Consider the following 16,749-nt stretch of genomic DNA (forward strand, 5'->3'; position numbering starts at 1 on the left):
CCTCCCTTTCCTCGCGACATGATGAGTCATCTATCCTGTGGAGCCCTTGCCAAACAAGCATTTATCCTTTGTCCGCTTTCCAAAAACAGTAGGATTCCAACAGTATTGGCTCACGTAGTATTATCTCTGCTAATGACTCAGGAGATTTCTTCCTCTAAAATGAAATCTGCAAACAAATTTTAAAAAGGCTGGAAAAAAACACAATGTCTGGTACATTTGGTCGAACGCAATGTTTATGTCATGTCATGAATTTTGTTGTGATTACAGAACATTGTAATCCAGTACAGTTTTTCTTAGTTGCTTTGGAGCATTTTCTCGGATCATCCCTGATATTTGCACACCAGTTGCACAAAACGATGTGTACAAACAGCACAATACATTGGATTTCTTGCAAAAGCCTGAACTTTTCTCAAAATCCTCCGTTCATCTCTCAAAAGTGAGTATTTGTGTGAATGAACATCTCATTTCAATCAGAATGAAAAGTGCCTTCGTCATTGTTCACAAACAAAATCATCAAAATGTTTAGTCGTGTTTTCAGTGTGACGCTGCACAGTTTCAGGATTTCTTGATATAAACTATAGTTTGGATCACAGGGACTGAAAATGCACAAAATTTGACTTCCTGTTTGGTATCTATGAATTTCAGCAGCACAAATGTATTTATTTGGTTGCATATTTGATTTATATCGATTGTAAAAGACCGGACAGGATTCACACTTTTACTGTTCTGTACAAGTGATCGTTTATTTTTTAGTTGTTCATCCATTTTCAGAATGTATAATTCTGAGTTTTGCTCAGTCTGTATTCACTCTCTAATTGAAGGTTCACCAGATTCACCTTTGACCTGTTTTAGAGAACTGGTTGATCATTGGTTGATCTGATGCCGTTCACTCGCCTTCATTAGTGACGTTCAAGATTCATCTGCACAATTCATCAATTCAACACATTTACAAAAAAAAAGTTAAATAGAAATTTTAGACGACAGATGATTACAACTGGTTTAATCATTTTGCATTCAATGACCTACAATGAACTGATGCTGAGATGTTTTGGGGGTCAAAACTGTTCAGGTGAAACCAGTAGAATATATTTTAATCAACATGAACATAAACAACTGATAATGTAGGAAACAGCAGTCAATTAAACGCAATCCGTTAAATAAATGTACAAAAGCCTTCGCAATTTGATCAAAGTGACGAAAAATTGCATTAATGATGTGCACAAGTGACTGATATAATGTGGAGGCTGAACAAGTAGTTTTGAGAAATTTCATTTCTGACCTGAGAAACGCTCCAAAGCGACTGAGAAAAACTGTAACACCTAAAAATCAATATATATTGCGGGAGATTTCATTTGTAGTCACACTTTGTAATCTGATCACTGGTGTCTGTTTTCCACGCGCACGTATTTAAGTGCAGGAAATTGGCGCACTGCAATGGAAAAGAGCAACAGATTTGTATAGTCGTTATTGAATGTCAGGGCAAAGATAAAATATTACCATCAATCCTATGATATTAACATCATCGTCAACGTAGTTATCATCGTCATCGTGACCTTCTTCTTGATATCCAGTCATTTTCTTTTCTCCTTCATACGATCACAACCATTAGATATTTATTATATTAAGTTAAATTAGATAAAATTATATTACATTACGTTTCATATATTTATCGATTGTAGTGCTCTTCATTCCAGTTTCATTCCTATTGCATCTTTTCAATCCTCTTTATCCCATCCCCCTCCTATCTGCCCTGTTTCCCATAGCCCTGCTTTTTAACTAGCCTTATTTACCTCCCTTACCAGCTCTCAGACAATTATATTATTATGGGAAAGAGTGCTTTGGCGTAAGTCATTTCTCTCTGTGAGACATGTCCTCTATTTCCTTTTCTACTAGGAATATTGAATAGCACTCTCTCCTCTTTCTCTCCTCTTTCTCTCTCTCTCTCTCTCTCTCTCTCTCTCTCTGTCTCTCTCTCTCTCTCTCTCTCTGTCTCTCTGTCTCTCTCTCAATGCTTTCACTACTGTTTTCCATAGAACCTCAGTGGGGTTTTAGCTCTTAGGTCATGTCTGTACCGAGCTCTTAACAGTAACAGCCCTTCAATTTCTGTCACTCTCGCCAAGGATCGCAGCAATTGACAATTCACTGTACCCCCTATTTTGTGTAAATCACATGGAGTTTGAAGTTGGTTAAATTATCTGAGTGCAGCTATCACTCTTTGTTTTGTTTTTTTTGGAGGGTAGAACTTGGCTAAGCGATGACCCCAGTACGAGACCTAATAGACCCACAATATTTTGCAGAACAAGACATTTTTTTAAAAGCAGATTCATAAAAGCAGATTTGCTCAGCCGGAATCTCATCCAAACCATTATTCATATGCCTTCCATTGTTTGGAGTGATGGGACTGGACTTGTGGAGGTATTTCTTATTGGATTATGTGTTCAACCAAATGGTGCTTATGCCACCTTGCTGTGAATACAGTGTCTTATTGATGTGAGCCTTATGACTGGTAGCTAATGGGACAATTGGAACACTTGGATGGTAATGCAATGTTATAGGTCTTTCAGTGGTACTTCATGCTATACATGTTATATGGAAACCATAACATAAAGCTTTTGATTGAGTTTTATATACATACAGTATTTACAGCTTACAAATTTAATCAGGATTCATGGTGTACTTTTGTGTCCAAAACATATATTGTCATTAACACATCATGGCCTATTTTCCTACAATATAGTTCATAGTTATAGTACTGCAGCAAAAGTGTGCATAAAAACACAATGCAATGATTTACAAATTTCATAAACACGTTTTATTTACAATAGAAAACATATTAGCATTTTAAGGTTTAAGTTGAAGTTGATAGCAAAACTCTCCTTTTAAACATCTTTTTAAATACGTCTGGGAACCAGGGGAACCAGTTGCTATAGTACACAACAATATACAATGAAGTAAACAATATGCTGTGTAAACAAGTCAGTTAAATGTAGTCGATGTGAAAAATTCAGTAATGTACACTATAAATAGCCAAAGCTTTGTGGCCCCCCTCATCTCCTATTTATGTTTCTTGAACATCTAATTCCAACATTATACCCTTTTTGGAATGTAAAGCTTTGGAATTTTCCCCAACCAGCCACAAAAGCAATGAATGCTGATGTTGTGCTTGACATCTGATCCAGTTTCAGTTCCGGTTCCCAGATGTGTATCAGCTGGGTTTGACGTCAGGGCTCTGTGCAGGACAGCAGAGTTTTTTTCCTTCCAACTCGGACCAAACTGTTTCTTGGTGGAGCTCACTTTGTGCGCAGGTGCACATTTTCAGGCGTCTTAGATCAGGTGAAGGGAAATTGTAACCATACTACACCATGCAAATACATCATATATCTTTGTGTGCTTCCAAAGTCACCATTTCTTTGATGGTCAGAAGTCTGTTAAGACTTACACAGGTCAGGTATAAAATCATGACATTATAAAGTTATGAGCGTTGAAGTGATTAACACTGATTATCTCCTCATCATGGCTGTTAGTGGGCGGATTTATTTATTAGGCAGCAAATGAACATTTTGTCCTCTAAAGTTGATGTTAGAAGCAGGAAAAATGGGCAAGTGTAAGGATTTTAGCGATTTTTTTTCTTCTTTAAATTGTGACGTCTAGACGACTGGGTCAGAGCGTCTCCTAAACTGCAGCTCTTGTGGTGTGTCTGCAGTGGTCAGTATCTATCAGTAAAGAACAGTGGTAAACAGGGTCACTGATGCACTTGTGGAGTGAAGGCTGGTCCGTCTGGTCTGATCCAACAGATGAGCTCAAACTGCTGAAGAAGTTCTGTTTTGACAACAAAATGTTGACCAACACAATATTAGGTATAGGTGGTCATAAACTTATGCCTGATCTGTGTGTAAAGAGTTTTATTTAAGACATAGCTGTTAAGCCATGGAGGAGGTGGTAGCTCACTGGTTATGGCTCTGGGTTACTGATCAGAATGTTGGGGGTTCAAATCCCAGTGTTGCCAAGCTGTGACACTTGGGCCCTTTAATAAGGCCCCTAATCCTCAGTGCCACCAGGATGGTGTATCATGGCTAATCATGAGCTCTGACACCAGCATCCTAACATCAACTGGGACTGTTGAATATAGCAGGACATAGTAGTCTTTTGTTTTATATCAGTCACACTAATGTTCTACTGAGGAACCTTCTCAGAAGACAGGATCGTGAACAGAAAACCACATGCCTGTAAAAGATTTTAAACTCATTCATATTCTTTATTTTGTTTTAATGGAATACGTTTTTCAATAAAATAGAACAAACAGTGCAAAGCTCCACGAGACACAAGGGACTATGGATTTCTGATTCCGTCTGGTCTCTTGTCTGCTCCTCAAGAGCTCTAACTTCAGGGACAACGAGACACGCCTACAGCAATTGTTATTGGCTCAGAGCTGGAACGTATTTGCATATGACGAAGCCGATTGACTGTTTCGACCGTCAATCAAAGATGAAAAAAAAAAGCGAGCGCTCGTGGAGTCAGCGTCCGCAGCTGCTGAGTAAGTAGTGGGTAGCGTGCGTGCGTGCGTGCGCGTGTGTTTGTGTGCGCGTGCGTGTCTGTGTGAGTGTGTGCGTGCGCGCGCGGGCTAAGGGGGGGGGAAAAGGCTCGCGAGCGTTAAGTGCGCGGCAGTGTTTGGTGTGATTTGGCGGTTTAGATGGGCTCGGTGTGCGAAATGCGCCTCACGCGGAAACGCTGGACCATCTGCACGATCGGCCTGCTCCTGATCTTCTATAAGACGAAAGAAAGAGCAAGAAGTAACGAGCATCAGGAAGCCCAACTCACAAGGTAAGGCGCGAGACGTTCCGTCCTTCTAGCTATTGATACGGGCACAAGACACACACACACGCATGCTTTGTCTGAAAAGTCCAAGAGATTCAGGCATCAGAAGGTCTGCTGTTGTTCTTCATACACAGCTCCTGAAGTTTGAGCGATAGACAATGTTCTTCCATCGGATCCCTCATTGCCTTTGAGATGGGATGGGATGAGGGGCTTCCCCCTTTGTTCAGACTGGAACTGAATTAAACCAGTTCTATTTCAATCTACACCTCTTTTGCTTGATTTCTTTATTCTTCTTTGTATTCCAAACGTTTTGCAAACACTTTCTACAGGCTTCTGAACCCTTCAGTTCTCCTACAACACACCAGGCAGGCGAAACTGGGCCACTTCCCTCTGCACCTCCTCCAGGATATGTATAACCTCTGATTAAATTTAGAAATCACTTGTCTTTCATTTGATATTATGCTCTCGGGGTCCCAGTGTGGGTATAAACCTGCTGGCTTTACTCTACGCTCCATATCAAGGAGGCTTCACAGACTTCAGCATTCATACACTGGAGGTGTTTAGACCTTAAAACTAATAAACTCGAATTAAACCACGTCACCGTGTCGAAATGGATTCCAAGGATAAATGCAAAGTCACATATGAGTCACGTCCATTCAAGAAGCTTTTATTGTCAAATGTTGGAGTCAGAAATATTTTCCGTTATTTACACCTACATACATAAATATCATGTATATAAATAAATATATCATCATAAATTTATACTAACACAGATTTGCTTGAGGCATCAAGGTTGAAAAACACAAATACAACAAAAAAAAAAAACACAGCGTTCTCTACAGGTCCTCCTGATCTTCTGAAAATCTCAGAACTGCAAGCAGAATCAAGTTCCTGCATGTTCTAATATGATTTCATTTATTTCTTTTGGGCTCAATGACTAGAGTTGCAAAATTCCAGGAATTTTCAAGATTGAAAACTTTTCCATGAGTATTAACAGGAATTAATGAAAGTAAACTGGAAATTGCAAGTTAGTCTTTAACCGGGATGTTAAATGGAGCTGGGAAATAAAATCTTGCAGGATTATTTTGGTGAAAACAAGCAAATTTAATGCAATTTCAAAATCTCTATACAAAATCATGTCCATCTTGGTGAATATTCACATAAACTACATAAATATTACATGAATTTATGTTCAAAACGTCCTTGTGCTGTGTGTAAGCTATCGTACAAAAAAAAAAAAAAATACAAATAAATGCTAACAATTAAATCCAAGTCGAAAATTCAATTTAGAAAAAAAATCTGTTAGTTTGCACAAAACAATGTGTTTGTTTGTTTGTAAATTTCCCAAAAATTCATAATAAATTCCTGTAAATTTGCCATAAAATCTAATAAATTTCAACTTTCCAGTTTGGAATATTTCCCAAATTCCTCAAATGAAGTTCCCATGGAAAGTTTCTGGAAATTTACATAAAACATAATTTTACATAAAACTTGTAATTTTACATAACATTTACATAAAACATGAATAACTTAGGATAATTAACACGACCGATCCGAATGTAAAGTTTCCCCAAAGTCACAAAAATCAATTCTATTGATATTGAAAAATCAATTCTATTGATTTTTGTTCGAGGCAAGAATAAAAAAAAAAAAAAAGGGAAGAAAGCTCGACTTGCATGTATTTGCTACGCAGTGAAGACGAGTCTATTGTGTCTGTGGTGAGGTGTGTTTGTGTGTGTAGATGATTACACACAGGGCAATTACGGGACAACAGACAGTTGAAAACATGTGGTTTCCGTATTTTACAGAGAAGTCTTTCGTCCCAACGATCAGAAAACAGAAGCTGAAAATGAAAACATCAAACAAAACATGTCACCTGAGCCCGTTCGAGTTTGATCATCAAAATGATCGTTTTTTTATTTTTGAAAGTACGAATGAAAAAGGTTTAAGATGTGAAGAGAATCAGATTTTCGTCGTGCTCAGCGTTTCCCCCAGACAGCTTCGGAAATAACGGTGACTCAGATCACAATAATTCAGTTAGAGAATAAATGAATGAAGACATGCGATGTTCAATTTCATCCAGATTTTCACAGCAGATCTGCTATTTTTAAGTCCTGGATGTAAAATTTATTTATTCGAAATTCTGATCATGAATATTCAATATTGTTTCAGTGCATTGTTTATGCACTAGTTGAGTCTTTATGCTATAGAAAGGAGTGTTAAATGACTTGTGACACGGTGGATATGAAATCTTTGAAAATCAGATCTTTTAAAATGAAAGTAAAACAGTAGGAGGATAAAAAGAAAGAAATGGAGCTTTTACAAATGTCACATGTACATTACAGTGAGATTATTTTACATATCCAAGCAATGTTAGGAATCTGGGGTCAATGTGCAGGGTCTGCCATGATTCAGCACCCCTGGAGCACAGATAATCAAGGGCCTTGCTCAAGGGCCCCAAGAGTGGCAGTTAGGCGATACTGGGACTTAAACCCCTGACCTTCTGAGCAGTAACCCAGAACCATAACCATTTGAGTGACAACCTTCTTAGTAAAAATGGTAGATGATTAAGCTTTCACATATCTTGATGTGGGAACACAGAGGTTTAGTGGTTAGATAAATTATCTTGGGGGTTTGTTTTTGCATACTGAGTTTGCATATTCTCCATCTGCTTCGGGGGTTTCCTCTGAGTACTTTGGTTTTCTCCTATCAGTCCCAGACATATTGTAGACTGATTGGAACATTTCCAATTTGTCTGGAGAACATTGAATTCCTTGAGGATAGGCTTCCAGGTCCAGGCTTCCCTGTGTCCCTGTTAAGAATGAGGAATATCGAAAACAAAAACGTACATTATGGAGACACGTATCCAGCATTATTTCGAACGAAATCTCAAAATCTGTTGCCTGTGAACTTATCCGTCCATTCTGCTCACGCCATGGACGCTAATCTCGCAGCTGTTATGGCTTCATAACTGACGAGCTACAAGGTCGCAGGAGAAAACGCCAGTTTTACAACCTCCTATCGCCATTGTGTGCATTTTCATGTCAGTGTTAAGGGATCTAATCCCCTCCTTATGTCACGGGTTCTTTTATTTTCGCATTTCCTGATGGTACATTTTGCATGGATACCAGTTGCAGGATAGACAGTGAATGCAAGATGTGCATAGACATCTGTATGGATGTGCTTCAATACACACCCATACTTCAGGAGTAAATCTGTGAGCAAAAATCTCTCTCTCTCTCTCTCTCTCTCTCTCTCTCTCTCTCTCTCTCTCTCTCTCTCTCTCTCTCTCTCTCTCAGGTCACCTGCTTGGCCTTTAGTCAAATGGTGAACGAAGTACACAAACCATGTATTTGAGTTAAAGTAGAGATATATTAGGTAAAATATGACTCCAGTAAAAAAAGTGATTTTGAGTAAAATTATAAATGTATTTGCCTTTACTGAAGTGTCCAAAGTACTATGACTTATTATGACTATAATATTCCTATAATAATTTTTGTCACAAGACTCTGCTTAATCAACTCAATTGATGTGAAAAGACTCAAATGTGACTCTCAGCACACTGATCTATTAATAGTATTAATAATGTTAATCAGTCAAACACTGCTTATTTTCTATTACAATGATCATGAGCCCAAAACCTTCTTTTTAACTACTTCAAAAAATTGCATGAAAATACTTGAGTAAAGTAAAGATATACAAAAAAAGACTTTACTTCATTACTGTCCAACACTGAATATATTTACAGTTTCCTGTTTCAAGTGGTGCGTGCAAGCGCCAGAAAACTTTCTGATTGATTGACCAGAAAACTTTCATCACTGTGACTGAAGATCAAAATGTAGAAGCGTAAACAGATTCAGACTTTTACCTCTCCCTCCTTCTGATACCAATCATTTGCTGTTTAACATTACAAAACACTGCTTCAAATAACGGTTCGTTTAAAGCTCTTGATCTCGACGAGCAGACGGTTTTAATGATCGTGCAAGCTGAGACCTTCTTGTTAGATTGGAATTTATATGTGGAAATATATTTTTTTCTCTACAATATTCATCCGACACGGTGTACAGTCATTTATCCCTTACTTTTATAATGTTTTTACCGAGATTTCTCAGCTCGAATGTCCCTGGCTGTCACAGTGTGAATGAAATTATTGGCTTATTATTTATTTGGTTAATCGGTCTACCGTCGTGAATTTCTACTATAAACAGACAATAACTGCACAGTATCTTCACTTCAACAATGAAGTAAAAGCCAGTCAGCATTATTTTTTATGACCCCGGTTGCAAAAAGAAAGTTAGGACGTTGTGTAAAAAGTGAACAAAAACTAAAATTCCGGAAATGAAAATGTATATTAGAACATTGATAATGTCACAAACGAGGAAATGCAACATTTCAAGGAAAAAAATAAGGTAATTTTGAAATTGGGGTCTCAAAAACAAAGTTGGGACAGGGGCAACAAAATGCTGAAAAAGTGTTACTAAAAAATAAAACCAGCTGGAGAAACATTTTGCAGATAATTAGTTTAATTGGCAACCGGTCAGTCATGTGAGTGGGTATTAAAGAGTTTTGTAGAGCAACAGACTCTCTTAGAATCCAGCTTTTTATCGGCACTCGGTTAAAAATCCTGCATCTCTGATGGTATGAGGTGCATCAGTCCTTATGGAAAGGGCACATCTAAAAAGGCACCATCAGCTACCTTTTTAAGGTAAGGCTATAATAAGGTAAGACGTATACCTTTTATAGTAGATGAGTCTTGAAGTGTCGTGCCTGCAGTCCAAACCTTTCCCCAACTGAAAACATCATGAAACGAAAAATAAGACAAAGAAGACCCAGGACTGATGAGCTGTTAGAATCTTGTATCTGATGCAAATGCACTCAATAAATTCAATCAAAAGTCCAGCAATGGTCTCATAAGTTCCCAGATGTATACAGTGTTTTTTGAAGAAAAGGCAATGCTACATTGTGGTAAAACTTTTTTAAAACGTGTTGCAGCAGTTTTTTTTTTTTTTCACACCATCTTCAACTTACGATCATTTTTACGATGGGGCCGTCGTAATGTATCTTTATCGTAGGTAGAGGACGACCTTTAATATATATAATATCTTAACCTATTTTCATACTTTTTAGTTATACTACACTTAATACTTATTTTATTTATTTACTTTATTTTTATTCTTATCTATTTCTATTTTTCATGTTTAATGTTGAACAGTCATAAAAAGCATTTCGCTGCACGTCGTACTCTGTATGAATGTGTATGTAATAAATAAAATTAGAATCTGACACACTGTTCTAATGATGTAAAATGTTTGTGTGTGTGTGTTCGCTGTTCAAGATTTTCTTTTTAGCAATTTTTTGAACGCATGTATTTGGCATAAACTGCAGTTTTACGATACGACCAAAAGTAATTGAGTCGATCTTCCTTTCACCATATAACATTTTATTTTTTCTAGATTGGAGCATTAATAAAATAAAAAAAAAATCCGGTGTCTGCCATTTTTGACGTTTCCCAATGACACTAAATATAGTGCTCTTTTTATCGATGTTTAAATGATCTGTGTTTTTGTGCGACGCCGCGAACGCCGATTTTGTAAAGGACTATTAACTACGACAACCTGGTGATTCACCAATACCAAGGATACACATTTGGTATTTTATTATTTTTATTTGTCATTTTAGCCTGAAAGCACAGTCCTTACCACGATACGTCCTTCAAACATCACGCATTTGCGTGCTTTTTCCACAAACACCAATTGGCTTCACTTGCAGTATTTTAGCATTTTAGACGTGAACGCCGACAAGATGTGTGTTAAAGCTTAAGGAACAACCGGACAAGTCGATACACGCTTACATTCATGCTCTTCTGTAAACTGGACTCTGATTTTCACACACTTGACTCGTGCGCCGACTACAGTCCCAGTTCTAAGACTAACCATTTTCTGTGTAGCGTAAAGGAGTAACCCAGTGCTCTAATAGTCAGATTCGTATACAAAAGCTGACCTTTTTAACACATTACTAGAAGGTTTGCTGTAGGAGGGAGCTTAGTTGCAGGCAATATGCCATTTCCTGTTGTGTGCATACGAATGAAGGCTTCTGTGAACTCGTTTAGGTGCTGCTGGTGAAGTGTTTCTATTTCTACTGCTCTTTTTCACTTTCTGAACCTGCTTGCCACCACTACCCCCTGCACCAACTGCGTTTTCTGTTCTCTTTTTTTCACTTTTTAGGTCACAATCTCGCTTAGCTGAAAATATTCACTTTGTTGATTTAATGTTTAGCTCTAAAGGAATCCAGAGAGCAAAAAAACAGCAAAAGAACAATCTTCTCGAGCTATTTAGTACCGAGTTTTGCAACAGGATGTGGCTTTTCTGTCGGCATTGATGTGCAGGAAAACACAACAGCTGTGAAATAATATATTATGTGCCTTGAAGTGCGAAACACACCAAGAGCCTGTGTTTATAAAGAAAACTGAAAAAATAAGCAAATGTGTTACATAACCGCTGTAAATAGTGATGTTACAGATTTTCTCAGTTGCTTTGGAGCGTTTTTTTCTAATCATTATTAATATTTGCACACCAGTCAGTGTGTTTCTTAAAACGATGTGTACAAACAGCACAATACATTGGATTTCTTGCAAAAGCCTGAACTTTTGTCAAAATCCTCATTTCATCTCTCAAAAGTAAGTATTTGTATGATCTCATTCCTATCAGAATGAAAAGTCCCTTCGTCATTATTCACAAACAAAATCATCAAAATGTTTAGTCGTGTTTTCAGTGTGACGCTGCACAGTTTCAGGATTTCTTGATATAAACTATAGTTTGGATCACAGGGACTGAAAATGCACAAAATTTGACTTCCTGTTTGGTATCGATAAATTTCAGCAGCACAAATTTATTTTTGTTGCATATTTGATTTATATTTATTGTAAAAGACCGAACAGGATTCACACTTTTACTGTTCTGTACAAGTGATCGTTTATTTCTCAGTAGTTCATCAGATTCACCTTTGACCTGTTTTAGAGAGCTGGTTGATCATTGGTTGATCTGATGCCGTTCACTCGCCTTCATTAGTGACGTTCAAGATTCATCTGCACAATTCATCAATTCAACACATTTCCAAATATAAAGTTTAAAAGAAATTTGAGATCACAGATTCTGACAACTGGTTTAATCATTTTGCATTTCATGACACACAATGAACTGATGCTGAGATGTTTGGGGGGTTAAAACTGTTCAGGTGAAACCAGTAGAATATATTTTAATCAACATGAACATAACTGATAATGTAGGAAACAGCAGACACTTGTACACAATCAGTTAAATGATGTACAAAAGCGTTCGCAATTTGATCAAAACGACGAGAAAATGCTTTTATGATGTGCACAAGTGACTAAATGATGCGGAGGCTGAACAAGTAGTTTGGAGAACTTTAATTTCTGAGCTGAGAAACGCTCCAAAGCGACTGAGAAAAACTGTAATAATAAAAAAATAACCATGCTTTGTGTTTTCTCATAGTGCTGAAAATCTTCTGTTCTTTTAGTATTCCTGCTTCTCTTAGCTCGACCAAACAGCAACAGCGTAACCTATTCATGTGAATTTCACACCTGATTTACTCTCCCTGAGGGAAATTCGCTGTCAGAAATTACTGTTTTTTTTTTTTTTCCTTCGCAGCGAGGGCGAGTTGCATACTTTAAGACTAATGGTCAATGGCAGCGAGAAAGGCCTTCGCAAGAACCTCGCGGCGTACATGCAGCCCTCGCAGGAAGGGTGGAAGGTCAATTCTACTCTCGTTGGCCTCATAAGGTAAGTGTACCCTTTCTAAGTGCTGATATTAAACATTTCTGAGGTGACATGTATTCGCTGGTATCTCAGTGCCGATGGTAGTTTGAATGAATGTTTCAGCATCGAGTTTCTAAACAGGGATGGAACGCTGGAGATGTAAACCACAGCAATATCTATCAGATCTGTTACGTTATGCAACCGCTGCAATTTACTCCTTCTGCACTTTATGATAAGAGTTTAAATCTCGATCACTTCATCGAATGCAATACAGCTTCCAGTTACCCGAGAGGTTTTTCCTCCCAAAATACGACAATTTTCAGTAGCGAAATATGAAAGCAGGGGTGTGCGATATATCGCGTGAGATAATATCGTAATCGTCGTTTTAACGATACGCTAAATCTTTTTACCGAATATGTCAGTAATTTTCCGTAACCATAATGATGCTTTATAGATATGTCATTAATGCTGTTAAGATTAAAAGACTGGACAATTGGTTGTGCATTTAATGATTCCAAACGATTAAAATGGTATTAAAAATCCTGCGGCTGTCCGGCGTCAAATAAAAAATACGCATGAGCGCTTATTATACTTATCAATTTACTAGTATTCATCTGTTTTATTAAGTATTTTCAACATATATATTCATCTGTATATTATGTTCATAGTACATACACATCTGTAAATTACTGTTTATAGTCCTATAATAGCATTTGATTTAATTTATGTAAATCTTGTAAACACTGTATATCCTGCAGTTGCTGTTATTGCATTTTGGTTGGACCCAAACTGCATTTCGTTGCCTTGTACTTGTACATGTGTAATGACAAAGTCTAATCTAATCTAATTTGTTCTGACCCCACGTTTTTGTGGGGAATAAAATCGCCTTAGAGGCCAATTGTACTTTATAAGTCACCATAAAAAATAGTTTGGTGTATTGATGCGTTTTTATATGTAGCATATTAATTTCCATGTTAACATTTGCAAACTTAGAAGAGACACTCATCGCATTGTGAACAGGCGTCCTACACATTCTGGGAAAGTATGAAAAAGTATGGATGAGTATGAAGGAGAACACAGTATTGAGAAAATTTGTTTTCAAATTATTGCCCTATTCGTTTTTTTTTTTTTATATAAAATTACGTATATTTTTTTTTTAACAAACGCCAATCCGGATTTAAAAACAGCATCTTCGACCTGTGGCGTTCCCGCCTGCCGTTTATCTACTCGCTTCGAAACATCGTGGGGACGACTAAAAACGGAACGCCATTTTCAAATCGATCCCTTTCGCAGAGCGTTTTTCAAAATGCTATGTTTTTGTTGGAACACGTAAAACGTCAGAGATTCTGACATACATCGGAGATGGCAGCTTAACGCATGTTATCATTTAAAATCATTATTTACGAAAAAATGTATAGGAACCCCGTGATAAGGGTTCATTTTAAAGCTGTTTTGATTTTCCTACGCTAACTAAAGTAGGTTAACGAACCAGACTAGTTCATTAGGATACGCGTGTTTCAGCATGCTAGTTTTTCTTAATATGCTAATGAAGGTCAGAGTGTTTCATAGTCGTTATTTGCGCCGGCGTGAATGCTGTCGCCGATGCTAGTTTTCTGTCTTGCTGTGAGAGAGCTGAATGTCAAGCAGGTGCATTAGCCATTATATGCTGATAATATATCGAGGTTGTGGGAGTATGCAAATACTTAATTTGACTGGGAAACATGAGTAACGCTCAACATGAAATGTTCGAACATGGTGGAAAAAGACAGCTGTGTAGAGAAAAGGGTGGAGTTTGGGAATGTGGTTAGATCGTACATGCATTTGTTTTAGGTGTCTGCTGAACTGGACCTCTGTAATTCATGCTAAAGATAGTACAGGGTCACACTTCCTCAAAGACGGAAATGCAAAGCTGCTGGGATACAGACCGCATGCTTTGCATCGTCCAGGTCACACGTGTTTAGACATACGCCGTTCCGCTTGAACATTTATGCACAGTTTGTACGTTTTCTGTTTTGCAGCTAGAAAAGATGAAAGGAAAGGAGCGGAGTAGGCGAAGATAAAAAATCACTTCCTCATGTCAGATTAGTGTTGTTTTTGTTTTTCCCCTCCGTAGCTTTGGCGTATTTTGTTGAATTATCTTTAATATTTGTAAGTGTTTTCCTCAAAACATTTTGTATAAACTGCACCACACTGGATTTCTTACAAAAGCCTGTATTTTTTACGGTACTGTACGGTTTTTAGTGTTTCCTGATGTAAACTACGGTTTTGGATCACAATGATTGAAAACGCGCGAGGCCGAATTTCTTCTGTGCGGCATCTCTGAATTTCAGCAGCACAAATGTACAGGATGTGTGATTTCTTAGAAACGAGTTTATTAGAGGAACAGCGCATGTAGGATGTTTTGGAGACAAGGTGATGGGAGATTGAGATGGTTTGGACATGTGCAGAGGAGGGACATGAGTTATATTGGTAGGAGAATGCTGAGGATGGAGCCACCAGGAAGGAGGAAAAGAAGAAGTCCAAGGAGGAGGTTTATGAATGTGGTGAGGGAAGACATGCAGGTAGTTGGTGTGAAAGAGGCAGATGTAGAGGACAGGAGGGTATGGAGACGAATGATCCGCTCCCTAATGGGAGAAGCCGAAAGAAGACGGGATGTGGGATTTCGATTGCAAGAGTCTTTACACTTTTCGGGTACTGGTGTTTGTTCGTTTCCTGAATGTTCATCCATTTTCAGAAATTGTAATTGAAGCGTCACGACAGTCACCTTTGACCTGTTTTAGAGAACCAGTCAGTTGGTCTGGTGCCGTTGACTCGCCTTCATTAGCGACATTCAAGATTCATCTGCGCGATTCGTCAATTCAAGACTCATTTACATAAAGTTTATTAGAAATTGTAGCTTGACCGATAACAACTGGATTAACCATTTGAGTGCAACGAGCTACGATTTACGATTTCCAAGAAGTAACCCGTTCCTCCTCCTCCTCTCTCGTCTCCCTCACGCCAGCCACAACTCTCCTCAATGGTAAAGTGCGAGTTAATTTGTTAATTATTTTTATTTTTAGTTGTGAATTATTAGTTTTTATGCATTTCTGATATTAGGGGTTATAATTTGTACAAAAATTACCATTACAAAATCTTTAAAAACGAGTGTATATCTGTATTTATGGACGTGTCGAATGTGAATTTCCTTTATTTCTTATGGGAAAAATGATTTTGGGATACGAGCGTTTTAGGTTGCGAGTGTAACCCGAGGTACTGCAATATCTTTTGACATAAACAGTTAATTATATATGAAACAGCGGACACTTTTACACAATACGATAAACGAACGTACCATTCGCAATTTGTTCAAAGCAACGAGAAATTGCTTTTATGATGTGCAAAAGTGACTCCATGATTTGGAGGTTGAACAAGTGGTTATTTAAGGATTTTCATTTCTGCTCTGAGAGAAAACCTTTTAAATGATTAATGATTAACAAAACCAGATTCGCGGTTTGCCTGACAGATTTCTGTGAGAGATCAAAAATTATTTAAGGAGGATGAAACTGTCGAAATGGACAAGGAAATCTGTAGGATTTGTGGGTCAATTTCTGAGAAAAAAAAAACATACGATTGCAACTAAAATCTCACTGAGACATAATTATTAAGAAGCTTTCGAGACTGAAATGGGAACTCGTCCTCTTCTGGGTGATTAGATCACATTACAGTATACAGGATTAGAAGATGTGAAAACATGTTCAGCCTGAGTTCGGAGTCTGATCCACGACAGTCTTCATGTTTACAGCAGCAATTTGTACAAGGTGCAGGTGTACAGTGTGAGATTATATACTGAGACAATGGGGAGATTTGGGGAAAAATTTGGATATTTTGGAGAAGTGCAGATCTTTTAGGTAGTCATGTGGGAACATCTGTAGCTAGAGAAGGTGAGTCACATGTGCACAAAGCTCCAGAAGAAGAGCATCAGGGTGACTCGGGTACGGCTAAAGGGTGAGAGGAGCTACAGGAGTAGAAAGACGTCATCGCATTATGCAGCTGGAGATGCATTCGGCTCAACAGATTTTACACCGAGGTCAAAGAGGTCTTCATATTCAGGCATTGGACAAGTGTGAACAGCATGTTCCTAATCAAGACGCTGGAAACAAACCTATTAACAGTCTAC

At 37.9% G+C, this 16,749-nt stretch overlaps 1 protein-coding gene across 2 annotated transcripts in view; it reads left to right on the forward strand.

Annotated features, from left to right (window-relative positions):
- The first annotated feature begins 4,488 nt into the window (after positions 1–4,488).
- Positions 4,489–16,749, forward strand: part of st8sia4 (ST8 alpha-N-acetyl-neuraminide alpha-2,8-sialyltransferase 4) — a 28,069-nt gene continuing 15,808 nt past the window's right edge. Inside the window, exons 1-2 of one of the 2 annotated variants that reach the window (XM_083568138.1) lie at positions 4,489–4,821; positions 12,483–12,614. In XM_083568138.1, the coding sequence (XP_083424264.1) occupies positions 4,691–4,821; positions 12,483–12,614 (263 nt within the window). In that variant the 5' untranslated portion in view covers positions 4,489–4,690. The remainder of the gene's footprint in view (positions 4,822–12,482; positions 12,615–16,749) is intronic. The other variant, XM_083568139.1, reaches the window with a different exon arrangement.

Source organism: Silurus aristotelis (assembly GCF_946808225.1).
Source record: "Silurus aristotelis genome assembly, chromosome: 18".
Taxonomy (NCBI): Eukaryota; Metazoa; Chordata; class Actinopteri; order Siluriformes; family Siluridae; genus Silurus; species Silurus aristotelis.